General features: G+C 37.4%; 1 protein-coding gene and 1 pseudogene across 1 annotated transcript; both read left to right on the top strand.

Moving 5' to 3' along the window:
* The first annotated feature begins 2,490 nt into the window (after positions 1 to 2,490).
* Positions 2,491 to 3,426, top strand: LOC143664774 (olfactory receptor 2L8-like). The gene has a single exon (XM_077138163.1). The coding sequence runs from the start codon at positions 2,491 to 2,493 to the stop codon at positions 3,424 to 3,426; it is 936 nt and encodes a 311-aa protein (XP_076994278.1).
* A 12,649-nt stretch (positions 3,427 to 16,075) lies between these two features.
* LOC143664775 (eukaryotic translation initiation factor 5B pseudogene) lies at positions 16,076 to 17,958 on the top strand (annotated as a pseudogene).
* Positions 17,959 to 18,162: the final 204 nt, after the last annotated feature.

Below are 18,162 nucleotides of genomic sequence, written 5' to 3' on the forward strand. Positions count from 1 at the left end.
TGAGCAAATCATCATGTTATTGTCATCTTTGAGATGCTTTTATCAGTGCATCCATGTGTTCAAATTCAAACATTTTTAAAAATGGATAAGGGAGAACCATAGTGGAATGGGAGGTCTTCTATTTCATTTCGAATGTACTAGATGCATCATAACTACCAATAGAAAATGGATGTAGGAATATTTGATTTCAATTATGGATATCTGGGGAATACTCAAAGCTGCCTATGAGCCTGATTTGAGCCATCAACGTGATAAGGATCACACAGCACCTAAGGTGCTGAATGGAGTGACTGGGAAAGGCGGCTGCCTAATGGAGCTGGGAACCAGCCTCTTTACCCTCTGCTGTGTACCAGCCAATCTCATGCAGTATCACTTGTCTGGAGAACATGAATCAACATTTTAGACATTTCCCAAAGCCCAGAGCACCTGTAGGTAGTAGCTTCTTGTAAAAATATTGTATTTTCACTTATTTGGATACCTGGCTGATATCTTAATAGCCTCTCTGCAAGCAACAGAATGATCTGAAGGACCCCATGATAAGGTGGAAAATAAATAGATAAAAATAATTTAATTCTAACTTCAGAAAACATACTGAGAATAAAAGAATTTGTTATTCACATAACGATATTCATCTCACTATGTTCTATAAAATAATAGCAACAAAAAGCAGGAATAGCAATACAGACTAATAGTAATAAATTACATAATTAAATTTTATTTCAGCAAAATACTTAAATTCTTAGATGTTGTTTGAAAAAGAACCAGTGTAGTTTCACTGTCAAGGCATGAGGCAGATCAGAGATGCCTACTTTTAAGTAAATACATTTTTTTAAGTAAATACATTTTATTGTACCTATACTCAGATTCACATCAATAATGCTAATAGCACAAGAGCAGTGACTGTCTCTGCATGATAGACTTAGTTTTATTAAACACATTTTTCTTGTGCTGACATACATAAGGTAAAATTATGATTTTATCCATTTTATAGGGTATAATTCATTGAATTAAACACATTCAAAATGTGCAATCATCGCCACTATCTAGTTTCAGAACTTTCCCATTGTCTTTTCTTTGAGGTCCATCTGGTATTCCTAACATTGCATTTTCACAGGAATATATATAACCAGAAATACTTTTTAAGTAAAGAAGAAAAAGGATATAAGAATAAAATATAAAAACAAATATGGCAAACATTGCCTTTTAATTAAAATAGCCATTGCATAACGATTGTTCATTAAGTGTTCTGAATTCTGTATGACAGTTTCTAAAACTGTCTCCCCTTTTCTCATCTAAGAGGCCAGGATAAAGGTCATTTATGTCTCTGTCCATAAATCCGCCCATGTTCCTAAGATGAATTCTCATGTAATAGATGTGTTTGAGTATGTGTGCCTGCCCTCCACCTTCAACTGTGTGAAGCTGAGTAGCATTTATGGCAGATGTATTGGCCAAGGAAAAATCTAGGGAAGATTTGGCAGACAAACCATGGGAGAGCATTTGAGGACAGTGAAGATAGCAGGTGAGACTACCTGGTGCCTCAAGCCTAGGAATTTCAGCAAATTCCAGAATACATTAAGCAAAGAAATGATTAATATGGGAGATAGAGAAAGTCTGCTTCAGCCGCAATTAATTCGGGGGAAAAAAAGCTGTCATTAAGGATAACAGTGGAAACTGGCATTAAGGATAACAGTAGAGAGAAGAAACACTTATCTTGGATTGTAAACAAAATAATTCACACACTCACAACCACACAAAAACAAACACACACACATTTTCAGGTTAAAATATATTTTTCTACATACATTAGGCATTAGGCTCACACTAGCTGTTAGAATAAAAAACAGTGCACAGTTTAGTGATTTAACCCCCACAATATGTTTAATTCATGCTCAAAAACCAATCTAATGTGGGTGGTTTCCTTGGCATTGATTTGCACACTGACCTCCTTCCACAGCGAATTCCCATTATCTTCTACACTTGTCTCCCAAGGTTGCCTGCTATGGGAGAGAAGTGAAACATCCCAGAAGTAGCTTTCTATAGAACTGAAATGATGTGGACAAAATTATCTTGAAGAGAGATTGTAGAATGCAGTGTACCCTTATGCCCTCGCAAAGAAGAAGTAGTTGAGTGAAAAAAAAAAAAAGACTTCAATGTTCAGTCAGGAATGGAGACCCTCAATTTGGCTATGTGAAGTGTGTTAGCTATAAGTAAAACAATTCATATAAGATTCATAATTAATTTTCAACAATTCTTATATTTTATATGTTCTTAAACATTTTCATTCTGGAGTAAATATGTGAATATATTTGATAAATTTGATTTGATCATTAACTTGGAGAATGCTTTACTAGTGCACTGAAATGTTTTGTTCTGAAGTTTAGAACCTTATAATTTCATTTTTAAATCTGTTTTCTTCATTTAAATCATTTTTGGTGCATTTATTAAATTTACCTATTTCCCTCCAGGTTGAGCTGTTGAGTTTAATTGACGATGGCACAGAATGAGACAACAGTTATGGACTTTGTTCTCCTGGGACTCTTCCCTGGCGTGAAGCATGCTGACATCCTCATCAGTGTGGTCATCCTCATCTATGCTTCTGCCCTCGCAGGGAATTCCACCCTGATTCTCCTCATCCTGGTGGATTCCCGCCTCCACACGCCCATGTACTTCCTTCTCAGCCAGCTGTTCCTCATCGACCTGCTCTTCATCTCCACCACTGTCCCCAAGATGGCCACTGACTTTTTCTCAGGGAAGAGAAACATCTCCAACACAGCCTGTGGGATACAGATGTTTTTCTTTCTGATGTTGGCAGGAGCTGAGTGCATTCTCCTGACCCTCATGGCCTGTGACCGCTATGTGGCCATCTGCCGTCCCCTGAGATACCCAGTCATCATGAGCCAGAGGGTCTGCCAGAAGATGGTGATGGGGTCCTGGGCTGGGGGTGCCCTCAATGCTCTAGTCCAGGCTGCCTACACCATGCACTTACCTAAGTGTGGCCGCAAGGAGATAGAACACTTCTTCTGTGAGGTCATGGCAATCTTGAGGTTCTCCTGTGAGGATACCTCTGCATATAAGTTGACAATCTTTGTGACAGGCATTGTGATTCTCCTTTTTCCTTTTCTTATCATCTTCATTTCCTGCAACATAATCTTTTTCACTGTCCTCCACCTGAATTCCTCCAAGGGGAGGAAGAAAGCTCTGGCCACTTGCTCCTCCCACCTGATGGTCGTGGGGCTCTTTTATGGTCCAACCATCTTCACCTACATGACTCCTGGTTCCTCACACAGCGCCCTTCAGGACAAGGCTGTGTCAGTGTTCTTCTCAATTGTCACCCCTACACTGAACCCTTTTATATATAGCCTGAGAAACAAGGATGTTTTGGGGGCATTGAAGAAGATATTGGAAAGGTGTCTATGCTCAAATTAAAACCTGAGATTTTTTTGTCTCGTATTGTTTAATGAATATTGTGTAATTTTTGACAACTCAATAAATTCATTCAGTATATATATGTTCTCTTCCTCTATGAATTTGTGGTCTACTTTGATTTAGTTTGATTTGTGTTCTACTTAAAGCTAACATAAGTTTTATAAAGTGAAATTAATTTCATTTATTTAGTCAGATAGACTTTTTGAATTTGTGTTATTTTTAACTTTGTTTTGTTCATTCCTTTAATATATTTATCTTGAATTAAAATTACATTGGCTCTTGTGGTTTTATAGACCTTACACCCAAAGCAAGAGCACTGAAGAAAGATAAAAAGAAATGGAAACTCCTCAAAATTATACACTTTTGCGCATCAAAGAAATTCATCCAGAAAGTAAAAAGATGGCCTATATAATGGGGGACAATATTTGTAAACAACATATCAGATAAAGGTCTAGTATCCAGAATTTATAAAGAGATTGTTCAACTCAACAACAGCCAATCCAACTACAAAATGGGAAAAAGACTTGAACAAGACACTTCTCAGAAGAGGAAATACAAATGGCGAAAAGGCACATGAAGAGATGCTCAACTTTCCTGGCCATTAGAGAAATGCAAATCAAAACCACAATGAGATATTATCTCATATCCACCAGAATGGCCATTATCAACAAAACAGAAAATGACAAGTGCTGGAGAGGATGTGGAGAAAGAGGCACACTTATTCACTGTTGGTGGGAATGTCAAATGTTACAACCGCTGTGTAAAGCAGTTTGGTGGTTCCTCAAAAAGCTGAATATAGAATTGCCATATGACAGGGCAATACCATTGCTAGGAATCTACTCAAAGGACTTGAGGGCAAAACACAAACAGACATTTGCACACCAATGTTTATAGCAGCATTATATACAAAATTGCAAAGAGATGGAAACAGCCAAAATGTCCATCAACAGATGAGTGGCTAAACAAACTGTGGTATATACATATGATGGAATATTATGCAGCTTTAAGACAGAATAAATTTATGTCCAACAACATGGATGGACCTTGAGGACATTATGCTGAGTGAGATTAGCCAAAAACAAAAAGACAAATACTGTATGGTCTCACTGATATGAACTGACATCAGTGAATAAATTTGGAATATTTCAGATCACCAGGAGATAGAAATAAGGTAAGATACTGGGTAATTGGAGCTGAAGGGATACAGATTGTGCAACAGGACTGAATATAAAAACTCAGAAATGGAAAGCACAGTACTACCTTACTGTAATACAATTATGTTAAAACACTGAATGAAGCTGCATGTGAGAATGATAGAGGGAGGAGGGCTGGGGGCATAAATGAAATCAGAAAGAAAGATAGATGTTAAAGATTGAGATGGTATAATCTAGGAATGCCTAGAGTGTATAATAATAGTGGCTAAATGTACAAATTTTAAAAAGGGTTTTGCATGAGGAAGAACAAAGGAATGTCATTACTGCAGGGTGCTGAAAATAGATGGTAATTAATATTTTAAAGTCTCACCTTATCTGTAAGACTAAAGCAAAAAAAATGTTTCTTTGGTACAAAATTTATATTTTGACTAGTGCATTTCCTAATATAACTTACGAAGATTGTTTGATTGAACACCTTAAGTACTTGAAATCTCAAGTAGGACATGAGATTTTGTTGTTTTGTCCAGAGTGATGCCCTGATGAATCCCAGAGTGATTCAATCAGTGAGTGGAAAAGTATTTGCAAAGTCCCCTTCAGGGTACGGTGAGAACAGGGAGAAATTCAACTTCCCCAAGTTGAATTCTTGATATTCTCACAAGCAGTGTGGACAACCAAAGCTATAGGCTGAGCCCCCAGTCTTGGGGTTCGTTCATATGAAACTTTACTCCACAAAGGATAAATCAAGTCTACTTAAAATTTAGGCATACGAGTTACCCCCAAGAGAGCTTCTTTTGTTACTCAGATGTGGCCTCTCTCTCCAGCCAGCACAACAAGCAATCTCACCACCCTCCCCCTGTCTATGTGGGACATGATTCCCAGGAGTGTGGACCTTCCTGGAAATGTGGGACAGAAATCCTAGAATGAACTGAGACTCAGCATCAAGGGATTGAGAAAAACCCCAGAATGAGCTTAGACTCAGTATCAAGGGATTGAGAAAACTTTCTCGACCAAAAGGGGGAAGAGTGAAATGAGACAAAGTGGCAATGGCTGAGAGATTCCAAACCGAGTTGAGAGGTTATCCTGGAGGTTATTCTTACGCATTAAGTAGATATCACCTTGTTATTCAAGATGTAATGGAGAGGCTGGAGGGAACTGCCTGAGAATGTAGAGCTGTGTTCCAGTAGCCATGTTTCTTGAGGATGATTGAAGAATGATATAGCTTTCACAACGTGACTGTGTGATTGTGAAAACCTTTTGTCTGATGCTCCTTTTATCTACATTGTCAACAGATGAGTAGAACATACAGAATAAAAATAAATAATAGGGGGGACAAATGTTGAAATAAATTTAGTATAAATGCTAATGAAAGTGAGGGATAAGGGGTACGGTATGCACAATCTTTTTTTTCTGTTTTTGTTTTATTTATTTTTCTGTTGTCTTTTTATTTCTTTTCCTGAATTGATGCAAATGTTCTAAGAAATGATGAATATGCAACTAAGTGATGATATTGTGAATTACTGATTATATGTGTTGATGTTTTAGTTCATTCATTAATTTTTTTAATTAATAAATAAATTTAAAAAAACACAGGAAATTACAAAAAATTACTCTGGCTCCTGATGTTTGTACTTTCACACTATTTACATTAAAGTTAGGCATGTAAAACTTATGGACAAATATCCAATACGATTTTCTGGATTGTCAAATAACTAGCAAAATTATTTCAGTTGATACTTCTTCAGCCAATAATTTTTTATTTAGAAAAACTGGTCAGTGGAATAATTTATAAATATTTAAATTTCATCACACAATAATTTCATTTTATAAAGATTCAGAAGAAAGCTGAAAGAGTAGTAATTAATGAGCATAGCAATTATGGCTATTAAAGAATAAATATTTTAGTCAGATATGTTACTTTTGCCATTATGTTTAAAGAGTAGGCAGGGTACTGATGTCACTTATTTCATTAGACATTATAAGCAACTTACATGAGAGATTCTGTGTTATGGATGATCACTTTACAGTTCATTGAATTTTTGTTTTGTAGTTCTTCATTTTCTTCTGTAACACATGTTCTCCTAGATCCCATTTTTTCAGAACACGTCATCCTTTCTTTGGGAGCACTGTTGTTTCTTGGTCTCTGTTGTTCCTCTGTAATATCCCAAAATGCACCATTACCCTTAGCATATCTCTGGTCATTTGATGCTGGTATTAAATCCCTGAGCATAATCTGTGAGTTTCCCTGGAATTATCTCAACTACAGTCAGAATAGCGACCCACTCCTTCACTTTGAATCACAAATAGCAAAAATGTGATCCAGAACTCTAGGTATGTGAATTCTCAATCAAAGGGGGAATAAAGACTTATTTGTGGTTGAAGATGTGAAGACTAACCTACAAATAGGAGTCAAGATGAGAAAATATGTTTGTATGAGTGGAAAAAATGAAACTCTAATTTAAATATCTGTATTCAGAATTACCTCAGCCCTCTTTTTTCCATGACTGTTTTGGCTTTGATCATCAATGTGAAATCCTTCCTTTTTTGACACAGTGCCTGGAAAGGTTCCAAATGGTGGCTGTTCCCTCAGTTTGGTTCTCCAGTGAAGGTAATTCAAATAGACCTATCAGCTAACTTTAGATGGATATGTCACATAAAGGCAATACATCTTTGTTGTTGAAACCCTCTGAGATATAAGCAGTTGTTGGTCAGTACATAGTATCTTAGTCCATCTTCCATGACAGAGGTGGGATGATGCCTCCTGTTGTAGAGAAGAGTGGACGAAAGTGCTCTCACACATTGTTGATGGAATTTTGATTGGGATAACATTAATAAATGGGGATTTAGCCATTGAAGTCACATGACAGCAGGACTGTGTTTGTTAAATGACTTAGCCCCACCCCTACAAAATTCATTGGAGATACAGGTGCTCAATAGTTTTTTGTCATATGAACAAAGAAATGACAAGACCTATTTTTAACAGAGGCAAATAAATGTATTTTGTGGATCAGCACTCTGAGTAGATTGCATCTGCCCTCAAAGGGCGTTTTAATATGGCATTGTTTATAGCAGAGAAACATTTGAAATAATCTGAGTGCTCATTCAAACAAGAATGACTTATATTCATAGCAAGAAATTTTATTCAGCCATTAGGAGCACAAACACACACACATATTCACCCCATAATGTTCATAAGCTCACACAGGAGAGAGGTAGCCCATGGTGATTGGCACTATCATATCCAGAAATCAAATCCTTTCTGTTGAAAAACTCTTCTTAAATTCTCAATGCATAGATCAAAATTCTACTTCACCAAATGTGCAAAAAAATGTGACACTCTATGACTGAGAGTCAGAAGAGAAAAGGTCAGCAATTTCAGACCCCCAAGGATTGTGTATATAGACATTATCAATTACAGATCATATACTGTTTTGAAAGGATGTATGTACCCTAGAAAAGCCATGTTTTAATGAAAATCCCATTTCATAAAGGTAGAATAATCCCTCTTCAATACTGTAAGCTTGAAACTGTAATCAGATCATCTCCCTGGAGATGTGATTTAATCAAGAGTGGTTGTTAAACTGGATTAGCTGGAGGCTAGTCTCTACCCATTTGGGTGGGTCTTGATTAGTTTCTGAAGTCCTATAGAAGAAGAAACATTTTGGAGAATGGAGGAGACTTGTAGAGACCTCAGAATGCTGCAGTACCATGAAGAAGAGAGTCCACAGCCAGCAACCTTTGGAGATGAAGAAAGAAAATGTCTCTTGGGGAGCTTCATGAAACAGGAATCCAGGAGAGAAAGCTAGCAGATGATACCATGTTCACATGTGCTCTTCCAGCTGAGACAGAAACTGTGATTGTGTTCACCGTGAGCCTTCTCACTTAAGAGAGAAACTCTGAACTTCGTTGGCCTTCTTGAACCAAGGTAACTTTCCCTGGATATCTTTGATTGGACATTTCTATAGACTTGTTCTAATTGGGACATTTTCTCATCCTTAGAACTATAAACTAGCAATTTATTAAATTCCCCTTTTTAAAAGCCATTCCATGCCTAGTGTGTTGCATTCTGGCAGCTAGCAAACTAGAACAGATCATAAAATACTTGTGTTACATATTTTAAGTTTAGAAAAGGGGTAAACCCTATTCTTTGCAGTTCCTCCTCCTTGCATACCAGTCAATCATCTAGTAGTGAGTCTGAGATCTTGGTTAGTCCACTATTACAGCAATCAGGAAGAGACAGAAAGAAATAGAGAAGAGATAGGAACCCACTGGAACCCACCGTTACCTCTTTGTGTCTGCTACTGCAGGACAGACTTAGAGTGTAAGGACATTATTTAAAACATCTCCAAATTATGTGCAAAATAGTCTTGGGGACTTTATCGATGTAAAAATGCAAGGTAATTGTAGTAGTCATGAAGATGAATCACTCAGATCTTCTGATTTAGAGAGCATAATTATCACACAGCTGCATTTCTAAATCCACCACTTCATTCTTTGGAGGCCATGCTTCAAAAGGGCTGTTCTAATGCAATGATTGAATTCAGCAGGGATACTAAAATAGGCCTGTTCCACACATTTATTTCTGTGAGACCAAGTACTCCTATGGTATGTGTTTAACTCTGAAATCCCCATATTTCTGGTGGGAAAGTCCCAAGAACTTCATTGCAGTCTGGGACACTGCCAAACTTCTTTCTTTTTCTCATTAACTTGGATCAGGCCTGAATGACAGTCTCATGAGTCTCCTGGCCTCTTCAGAATCCCTCCCATTTTTCTCTTACTAGTACTTCCCCAATAAATTTCTTACATATATAATCCCTTTCTCATAGCTGCTTCTTGGCAGAATTGAAATAAAACAATTGCTACCTCCAAGAGTATAGAAGATAAAGCCTATGGCCCACAAAGCCTAAAATATTGACTATTTGGCTCTTTCCAGTCTCCAGCATCTTGTAATTAGACATATTAAATAACTGTGAATATGGAGATGAGAAAACACTGTAGTTAGTTTAGATTTTCTTTTTTTTTTTCATCATGGCCAGGCACCGGGAATCTCTAGCATGGCAGGCAAAGAATTTTGCTATTGCTCCATGGTTGCCCTGCCCTGTATTTAGCTTTTAATCCTCATTTTCAGGAATAAAAGGATAAGTGGAATAGCAATATTCCTTGGCTTGTTCTTAAGGTGGCAGATTTTGCTGGAAGGTATCAGCACAATCTCTAATACTGACAAGTGGCCATTAATCTGGTGATGTGTGCGCTTCTAATACCCATCAATAAAGAGGATCAAAAGCTCTTCACTCATGGGCAGACACTGTTGGCTCAGGGGCAGAGTTTTCACCTGCCATGCTAGAGACCTCAGTTCGATTTCTGGTTCTATTCCTGATGCCTGCCCAAGTAAAAAAACAAAAAAACACAAAACTCTTTATTCTTATAAAGGAAGGATGGAAGTACATATTCATGTTCTTGTCTTAAGCCTATACTATAACTCAGCAGATCATATAGTATTACAGGTGTCACTGGTAAACAAAGATGTTGTGTGAGCTCACAGACAAAACCCAAAGCAGAGTCACAGTTCAGAACCCAGGGTTAAGTCCTCTGTATCGGAAGATTGCTTTCTATTGGAAAAACAGTGACTGTTAAGTAGAGACTGAACATGGGAAATCGAGCCCCTAAAAGAACAGCAGCTGCCCATAATGGGGCTGTTTCAGATTCATCAAGTCATGAAACCAAGCAGGTTTAGCAACAATTCAACACAAAATGGATGTGCTGGATGCAGAAATCACCTTGTGCATATCCAGAGATTATAAGTAACATCCATGCTCTGCTGCTCAGATTCTTAATGCATCTAACTTTGTTATAGCAATGACTCTTCCTCAGTTCAGACATATCTCTTTGTCGAGGATCAAAGGACAGAGGAACAAAAAAATAAAATGTATATACATAGATTTAGTGAGGGCTACATTTACTAATTTGTGATTGCTTCTCCTCAACTACTGTTACATTTGAAAATTACCATGCATCTTTTTGGCCCATGTATGGTAAGAAGTTTACATTGCAGAAAAATCTACCCTTTTTATTAAAGTTCTAGTATATCTGGAAACTTTCAAAGTGGCACAAGTAGTAAACATAACAGACAAAAATCCTTGCTCCAATGAGGATTATTTTGTAGTGGAAAAATATAATTAACATGATATACAGGTAAATGTTAGATGGATATGGAGATATAAATTAATGGGTTGATTAATCAGTTATTATATAAGATGTTAATACTTATTAAAAGGAAATATTTTTGAAGGAAGGGAGAAATGAAGTACCTGGGAAAGATTAAAATTTTAAATATGGTGACCTGGGTTATTGAATGGTGACCAACAGAAAGTAAGGATAATTGTATTCTAGGCTAAAGACCAGCAAATTAAAAAGCTAAGAGGGGGAGCATGTGTGAAAAAAAACTGGCTTGATATGCCCTTAGCATATTCTATGCTCCCCATGTTCAAACTGGACTGAGGGAGGTTAAGAATGGTACGAGATGACATCGGGAGCAGCAGAGGAGTCAAACTGTAAGTAGGATGTTAAAAATATTGTTTAAAAGATTCTACAGGAACTGTGAGAACACAACAAAATTTGAGAAAATAAATATATGAATAAATAGAGAATGTGTTCCTTAATGATGTATAAAATAATGATTTTTTTCTTTTATTTTGTGTCCCACTTCCATCGTAAGAAACATCATTGACTGTCAGACCTACCTCAAATCCAGGCAAAAATCTAAATGAACAGTCATAGCTGGTGAGCCTACAATGAAAGAGAACAATGACAGGAATTCACATCTACTTTTGCTGGTGGATTAGGAAGAAGGGTACATATACTTCCATCTATTCACTCCCAAAAGCGTTTCTTCCAAATGTTTCTACAAAGCACACTTTACTGAATCCATTCATTTTACTTCAAACACAATAAGGTGATTAGAGACTCGATACCTCATCCATTAAGCAATCTATGTGCCTGAAGAGAAATTCTGTGTACTTGAAGAAAGATGAGATCCAGGAATTCTGATTTCCAGACTAAGTCTAGTATTAGATGCAAATTTATGGCAGTAGTGTTGACTAAACTACTTGGCTATTATGTTCCTTCTTAACATTTTCATCAATATGCCCATGACCTCCTTATCCATCAGACTGTGGATAAGGGATTCAGCATGAGGTGGGGATTGTGCACAGCAGAAAGTGACCTTGGCCCAGTTCTGGAGTGTGGGAGGAGTCTGGAGTCATGCAGACCCCTATGCCTGACTCCAAGTCGAGGCTCACCAGTCAAGTGGGAAAAACTCATGGCTAATGCTCTGCATCTCCCCTCCAGAGAGGCTATTTTGAGAACAGTGAAGAGATGAGAGTGTAGGTGCCAGTAATGAGGCTAAAAGGGATAATGATAAACAAAATATTTCCAAGAACACCGCCATCTCAAAATCTGATGTATCCTCACTGTATAGCTTCAGTATGGCAGGCATCTCATAGAAGGGGTTTATCTCCTGCAGTCCACAGACAAAGAAATGCATGGTGTAGATGGTTTGCATGAATGAATCTAGAGCAACCCCAACCCATGATGCCACTGCTATTATCCAGGAAACATTATGGTTCATAATGACTAAGTATCAGAGAAGGTTACAAACTACCACAAATCTGTCATAGGACCTAAGGATTAGTAGAAACACTCAGCAGCACTGAGAGTCAGGAAGAAGAATATCTGGACTCCACAGACAATGAGAGAGATACTGTGTTTTCTTAAGAATGGTTGATGATCAGCAGGAACCGAGTTGAAATGTAGAAAAAGTCAATGAGAAAGAGAGTTGACAGAGCAAAAAGTACATGGGGATGTGGAGATGGAAGTCCACCCATATCAGGAGAATGAGGAAGGAATTCCCTGTGAGGACAATGACATTAACTAGCAAGATGATATAGACCAGGAAGCTAGCAGGTTGGAACCCAAGAGTTCCAAGAGAATACTTGGAACTGTATCTGTGGTGGATGTGCCTTTTCTTCTATCTATATATCTGTCTCATCTGTAGCTTCTGATGGGTGATGAGAGGAAAACATAGGCTCTCTGGTAAATCGTATGCCCAGTTATGAGCTTTTTATTTTGTTATTGATTGACTTGTATTTTCTTTTCTGTTCGTAATTCAGATCTTAGTAGTATTAAATATCAAAGATCACATTTGAATAGACATTTTAGGCATCAATCTCAACAGACTCAAAGCTGAACTAATGGCATTTCCCTGTAAATTCATTCTTCTTTCTCACTGTTTGAATAAATCCATTGGGACTGACACCACATTCAGCACAACTGTTCAAACCACAAAACTGGAAATCATCACTGCCACATTATCTTTTTTTCAATATTTTTTAGAGCATTATTGATACATCACTGATATACAACAAAAGGTACATATTTAAAGTGTACAATTTGATATGTTTTGACTTGAATGTATCCTATGAAAAAATCACCACTATCAACTTAATAAACATAATCAACATGTCATAAAGTTTTCATTACCCTGTATTAGCACTCTTTCCTGCTACTCCATGAATCCCTCCTCAAGCACTGATATCCACCTTCTTACTTTAAAAGCTAGTTTTCCTTTTCTTGAATTTTAAATGAAATTATAGTATATGATCTTTATTCTCTCACTTCTTCAATTCAGCATAATTATCTTGAGAATTATCCATGCTAGTGAATGCATTAAAATTTCACTCATATTTATTCATGAGAAGTTTTTCATTGTATGAATATACAACAATTTGTTTTTCCATTTGCCTGTTTATGGACGGTTAGATTGATTTCATATTTGGCCATTGCCACTAAAGCTGCTCAAAAAATCTATATAGGAATATTTGAAGAGTCATAAGTCCAATTGTCTTTGGTAAATATTGAATATTGAAATGGCACAATCTTAAGATAGACATATGCTCAGCACTTTAAGAAACTGCCAACCATTTTTCAAAGATTTTGCACTGTTTTACATTTCCAAGAGCAATTTATAGAAATTCCAGCTCCTCCATATTCTTGCCAAGCCTGGTATTGCAAGTCTTGTTAAATATTAGCCATTCCAATGTATGTTTATTCTTAGCCCATTATGGTTTTAATTTGAATTTCCCTAATGACTAATAGTATTGTACATATTTCACACACTTACTGCCATCCATATATCTCATGTCTTTGTTTAACTTTTGCCCATTTTTTTTGAACAAACATTTCTTTGTTTCATTATTGTTATTTCCTTGCTTTGAGAGTCCTTTATATATACAGTATGCTTTATATATTTTATATATCTTTATCTGATATATGTTTTGGAAATATTTTCTTCCAGTGTATGAGTTGCCTTTCATCCCCTTAACATTTTCTTTTGAAGAATACTAGTTTTTAAATTTGATGAAGTCCAGTTTATCAATTTGTTATTTTATGAACCATGCTTTAATGTTATAACTATGCCCAAATCTTTCAGCTGAGGGGGTAGTTGGAATGAGACATTAGTGCACCATCTGGGATGCTGGTTATGCTTTGTTTCTTGATCTGGTGCTGACTGAGCAAAAGTGATACAGAAACAATTGTGTGTTTGTGAGTGTGTGTGTATTTATAATAAAGCTAAAAAAAAGATTTTTTTGAAATCCTCCATTCTTGACCTTTATGTCTTGACTGTAGCTCACATCTAGAGCTGCAATATTCTACTCCATCCATCCTCTAATATGAACTGAATGCTTGTTTGCATTATCTAGTTAAGGGATGTATGTTGATATTTTTAATTTAAGATGTTAAAAAAAGCAATTTCTGGGAACTATAATCAAAATGTCCTTCGTAGCTTATTGGCCAAGATTTCTATATAAAAGTCATTTTGGTATCATAATGTCAGCAATGAAGACTTCAATATTCAATATGAATAACACTTTACATATGCATATGATTTTATAATGCACAGTTAGCTTTCATAGGCATTTTCTCGATTATCTCTCACATTAGTCATTGTAATTGGGAAGTTATACGCAAAGATATCCAATCTCTATGTGGAGAAAATGAGCACAAAAGAATCTAAAGGATTTACACAAGAATGCACAAGTAGGAGTATGGAAGATGGTGGCTTAGTGAAGTGTGCAATTTGGTTTTTCCTCCAGAGCAGCTAGTAAATAGCCAGGAACAGTACAGAACAATTGCTGGGGCTACATCAGTGGCCATACAAATAGCATACCCCAGTCTGGACCAGGTTGAATGGCTGAGACACCACACACAGCTGTAATTCCCCAGGCCATAGAGACCAACATTTCAACTAGTCACAGAAGACTAGTTCCCCAAGGGGAAAGGAAACAGACATTACTAGCAGGACTTAGCTCAACCAAGCTCCAATTACAGAATTAACCACCAAATTCTGACTGTTGAAAATAGGCCCAGCATAGATAAAGCTGGAACTAGCACTAAAAGTACTAGGAGTTTTTGCCAAAGGGGAGACAGGGTGGGGCTGATGGAAAAGAAAAACAAAGACTTTTTGAGTCAGACACCACAGAGTACTAGAAAAGAGCTGGACTTACATGGAAAAGGGGCCACATAGAGCTTGGAGATACACAGAGCCACATACCAACTGTGCTCTTGATTGACAAACCCAAGGAACATGGGTCCAGCTCTGAAAAGTTTGTTTTTTATTTCCTACTCCTTAACACCTCATTAGATAGAACTGGATATTTCTCAAGCTCCAGCACTGCCCCAGACAAGGGTGGAATTAAACTCTGACAGACAAAGTAACTAGTCGAGTGAGAGGAATTAATTCCACAAAGGTGATGTCTTCCCAAAAAGGAAAGTGGGGCCAGCTCAAGTGGAGTTTCTCCTTCAAGGAATTCAGGCCACAGAGACTGGAAAACAGTAGCAGTTAATGCCAACCTACAACCTCACCTCTGTCTCAACCATGTCCCAGGAGGAGAGCCTGCTGAAGTTAAAGGCACCACATCACTTTACACTGGTGGGAAGCCACAAGCAGACCTGTGCCACATACTGGCCAGGATAGGAAAATCACAGGGTCTAGAGGCTTCAGAGGAAAGTCTGACAACCTCCTGGGCTTCACCCTCAGGGAAAACTGATGTTGGCAATTCTTTCCTCCTGAGATTTGGGCAAGTCTTGTCTTGCAAGATCTGACTGGGGTCTACAATATCTGAGGAGACCCTTCTCAAAAAATAAATGGCTCAGCATAGCTGAGAACTCAGCATAGCTCAGCACAACACAGCTCAGAGCCAGCTCAGAACCAGATGTTGGGAGACACAGAAAGGAACCACCCTGGGGTAAGCTGTTTGAACCCAGAAGCCAGGAGAGAAGCCTCACAGATGTCCCTGTGGGCCTTCCTAAATTAGTAAATTTGTAATTAAATAAATCCCTTTTATAAAAGCAGTCCATCTCAGGTGTTTTACATTCTGAAACCTTAGTAAACTAAAACACCTGGAAAGTGGTTTTGTAAATGACATTTCTTCAGGGTTTTGATGAAAGTCTACATCATTTGCATACCAGTTTTGCTGTACTTGAAAGGTGGTCATTTTGAAGATGACTATATAGTTACTGAAATGGAGATTAAACATAGTATAAATGTAAATACAGAAAAGTTAACAGTCCCTGTTATGTGTACTTGGACATGTGAACATAGGGCAGACAAAAATCTGGATAAGCTCCACCACACCCATGTTAAGGACAGTGAAGCAGGTGGTATCACACAGCAAATTGTGGCTACTAATATTCTCCATGAAGCTATTAATGAGCAGACTAAGATCATCAAAAATTTTGATAGGGAGAATGTATGGATTCCAGAAATGCTGATTACTCCTGAAAGGCATGAGTCTTTCAGTAACCTAATAAACAGAGGAAGATCTCTTTGTGATATTGACATTTTAGTTGTTGATATTGTCCATGGCTTGAAGTCCCAGACAATTGAATCTATCAATCTTCTGGAATCTAAAAAATGTTCCTTAATTGTGGCAGTCATTAAGATTGATTAGTTGTATGATTGGGAAAAAAGCCCTGACTCTGATGTGGAGGCTACTTTAAAGAAGCAGAAAAAGAATATGAAAGATGAATTTGAGGAGAGAGCAAAAGCTATTATTGTGGAATTTGCACAGCAGGGCTGAAATGTTGCCCTATTTTCTGAGAATAAAGACCCCCACGCTTTTGTGTCCTTGGCACCTACCTCTTCACATACTGAGTATGTGATGGCATGGGAAGTTTGATATACCTTCTTGTCTAGTTAACCCAAACAATGCTGAGCAAGAGACTTGCACACTGTGAATCATGAGTGCTCAGGTGATGGGAGTTGAAGCTTTCCCAGGAATGGGCACCACTGTAGATGTATTATTGATCAATGGGCATTTGGAGGAAGGAGATACCATCATTGTTCCTAGAGTAGAAGGGCCCATTTTAACTCTGATTTGAGGACTCCTGTTACCTCCTCCTATGAAGGAACTTCGAGTGAAGAACCAGTATGAAAGTATAAAGAAGTAGAAGCAGCTCAAGGGATAAAGATTCTTGGAAAAGATCTAGAGAAAACACTGGCAGGTTTACCCCTTCTGATGGCTTATAAAGAAGATGAAGTCCCAGTTCTTAAAGATGAATTGATACGTGAGTTAAAGCTGACACTCAATGTTATCAAGTTAGAAGAAAAGGGAGTCTATATCCAGGTATCAATGCTGGGCTCTTTGGAATTTCTACTTGAATCTCTGAAAACCTCAGAAGTGTCCTATGCAGGAATTAATATTGGTTCAGACCATAAAAAGATGTTATGAAGTCTTCAGTGGTGTTGGAACCTGATCCTGAGTATGCAGTCGTTTTGACCATTGATGTGAGAATTGAGTGGAATGCACAGGAAATGCTCGGTAGTTTCAGAGTTAGAATTTTTAGTGCAGAAATTATTTATCATCTATTTGATGCCTTTACAAAATATATGTAAGACTACTAGAAACTAGAAACAGGAAGAATTTAAATACATAGCAGTATTTCCCTGCAAGATAAAACTCCTACTTCAGTATATTTTTAATCCTTGAGACTGATAGTGATGGGAGTGACTGTGGAGGCAGGACAGGTGAAGCAAGGTACACCCATGTGTGTCCCGAGCAAAAATATCATTAATATTGGAATAGTAACAAGTATTGCAATAAACCACAAAGAAGTAGATATTGCAAAGAAAGACACAAAGAAGTCTGTGCCAGAATAGAACCTATCCCTGATGAATCTACCGAAAGGTATAGAAGGCATTTTGAGGCTACAGACATTCTTGTCAGTAAGATCAGCTGGCAGTCCATTGATGCATTCAAAGACTGGTTTAGAGATCAACTCGCAGCTTATTGTGGAGCTGACAAAAGTATCTGAAATCATCTAACTTTTTCATGTAGGGGAAGGAAATGGAGTCAGTGCAATATTATGTTGTAATATCACCTACAAAAACAAGACAAAAATATGGAACAGACATATTTGGATGCTCACGGAGTTAAATATGGAAGGAAAAATAGGTGTATAAATGTTTTCCATGAGAAACCAAGAAACTGACACTGGTCTGACAGTAGTCAATCACACATGCCATAGT

This window comes from Tamandua tetradactyla, chromosome 20 (genome assembly GCF_023851605.1).
Source record: "Tamandua tetradactyla isolate mTamTet1 chromosome 20, mTamTet1.pri, whole genome shotgun sequence".
NCBI lineage: Eukaryota > Metazoa > Chordata > Mammalia > Pilosa > Myrmecophagidae > Tamandua > Tamandua tetradactyla.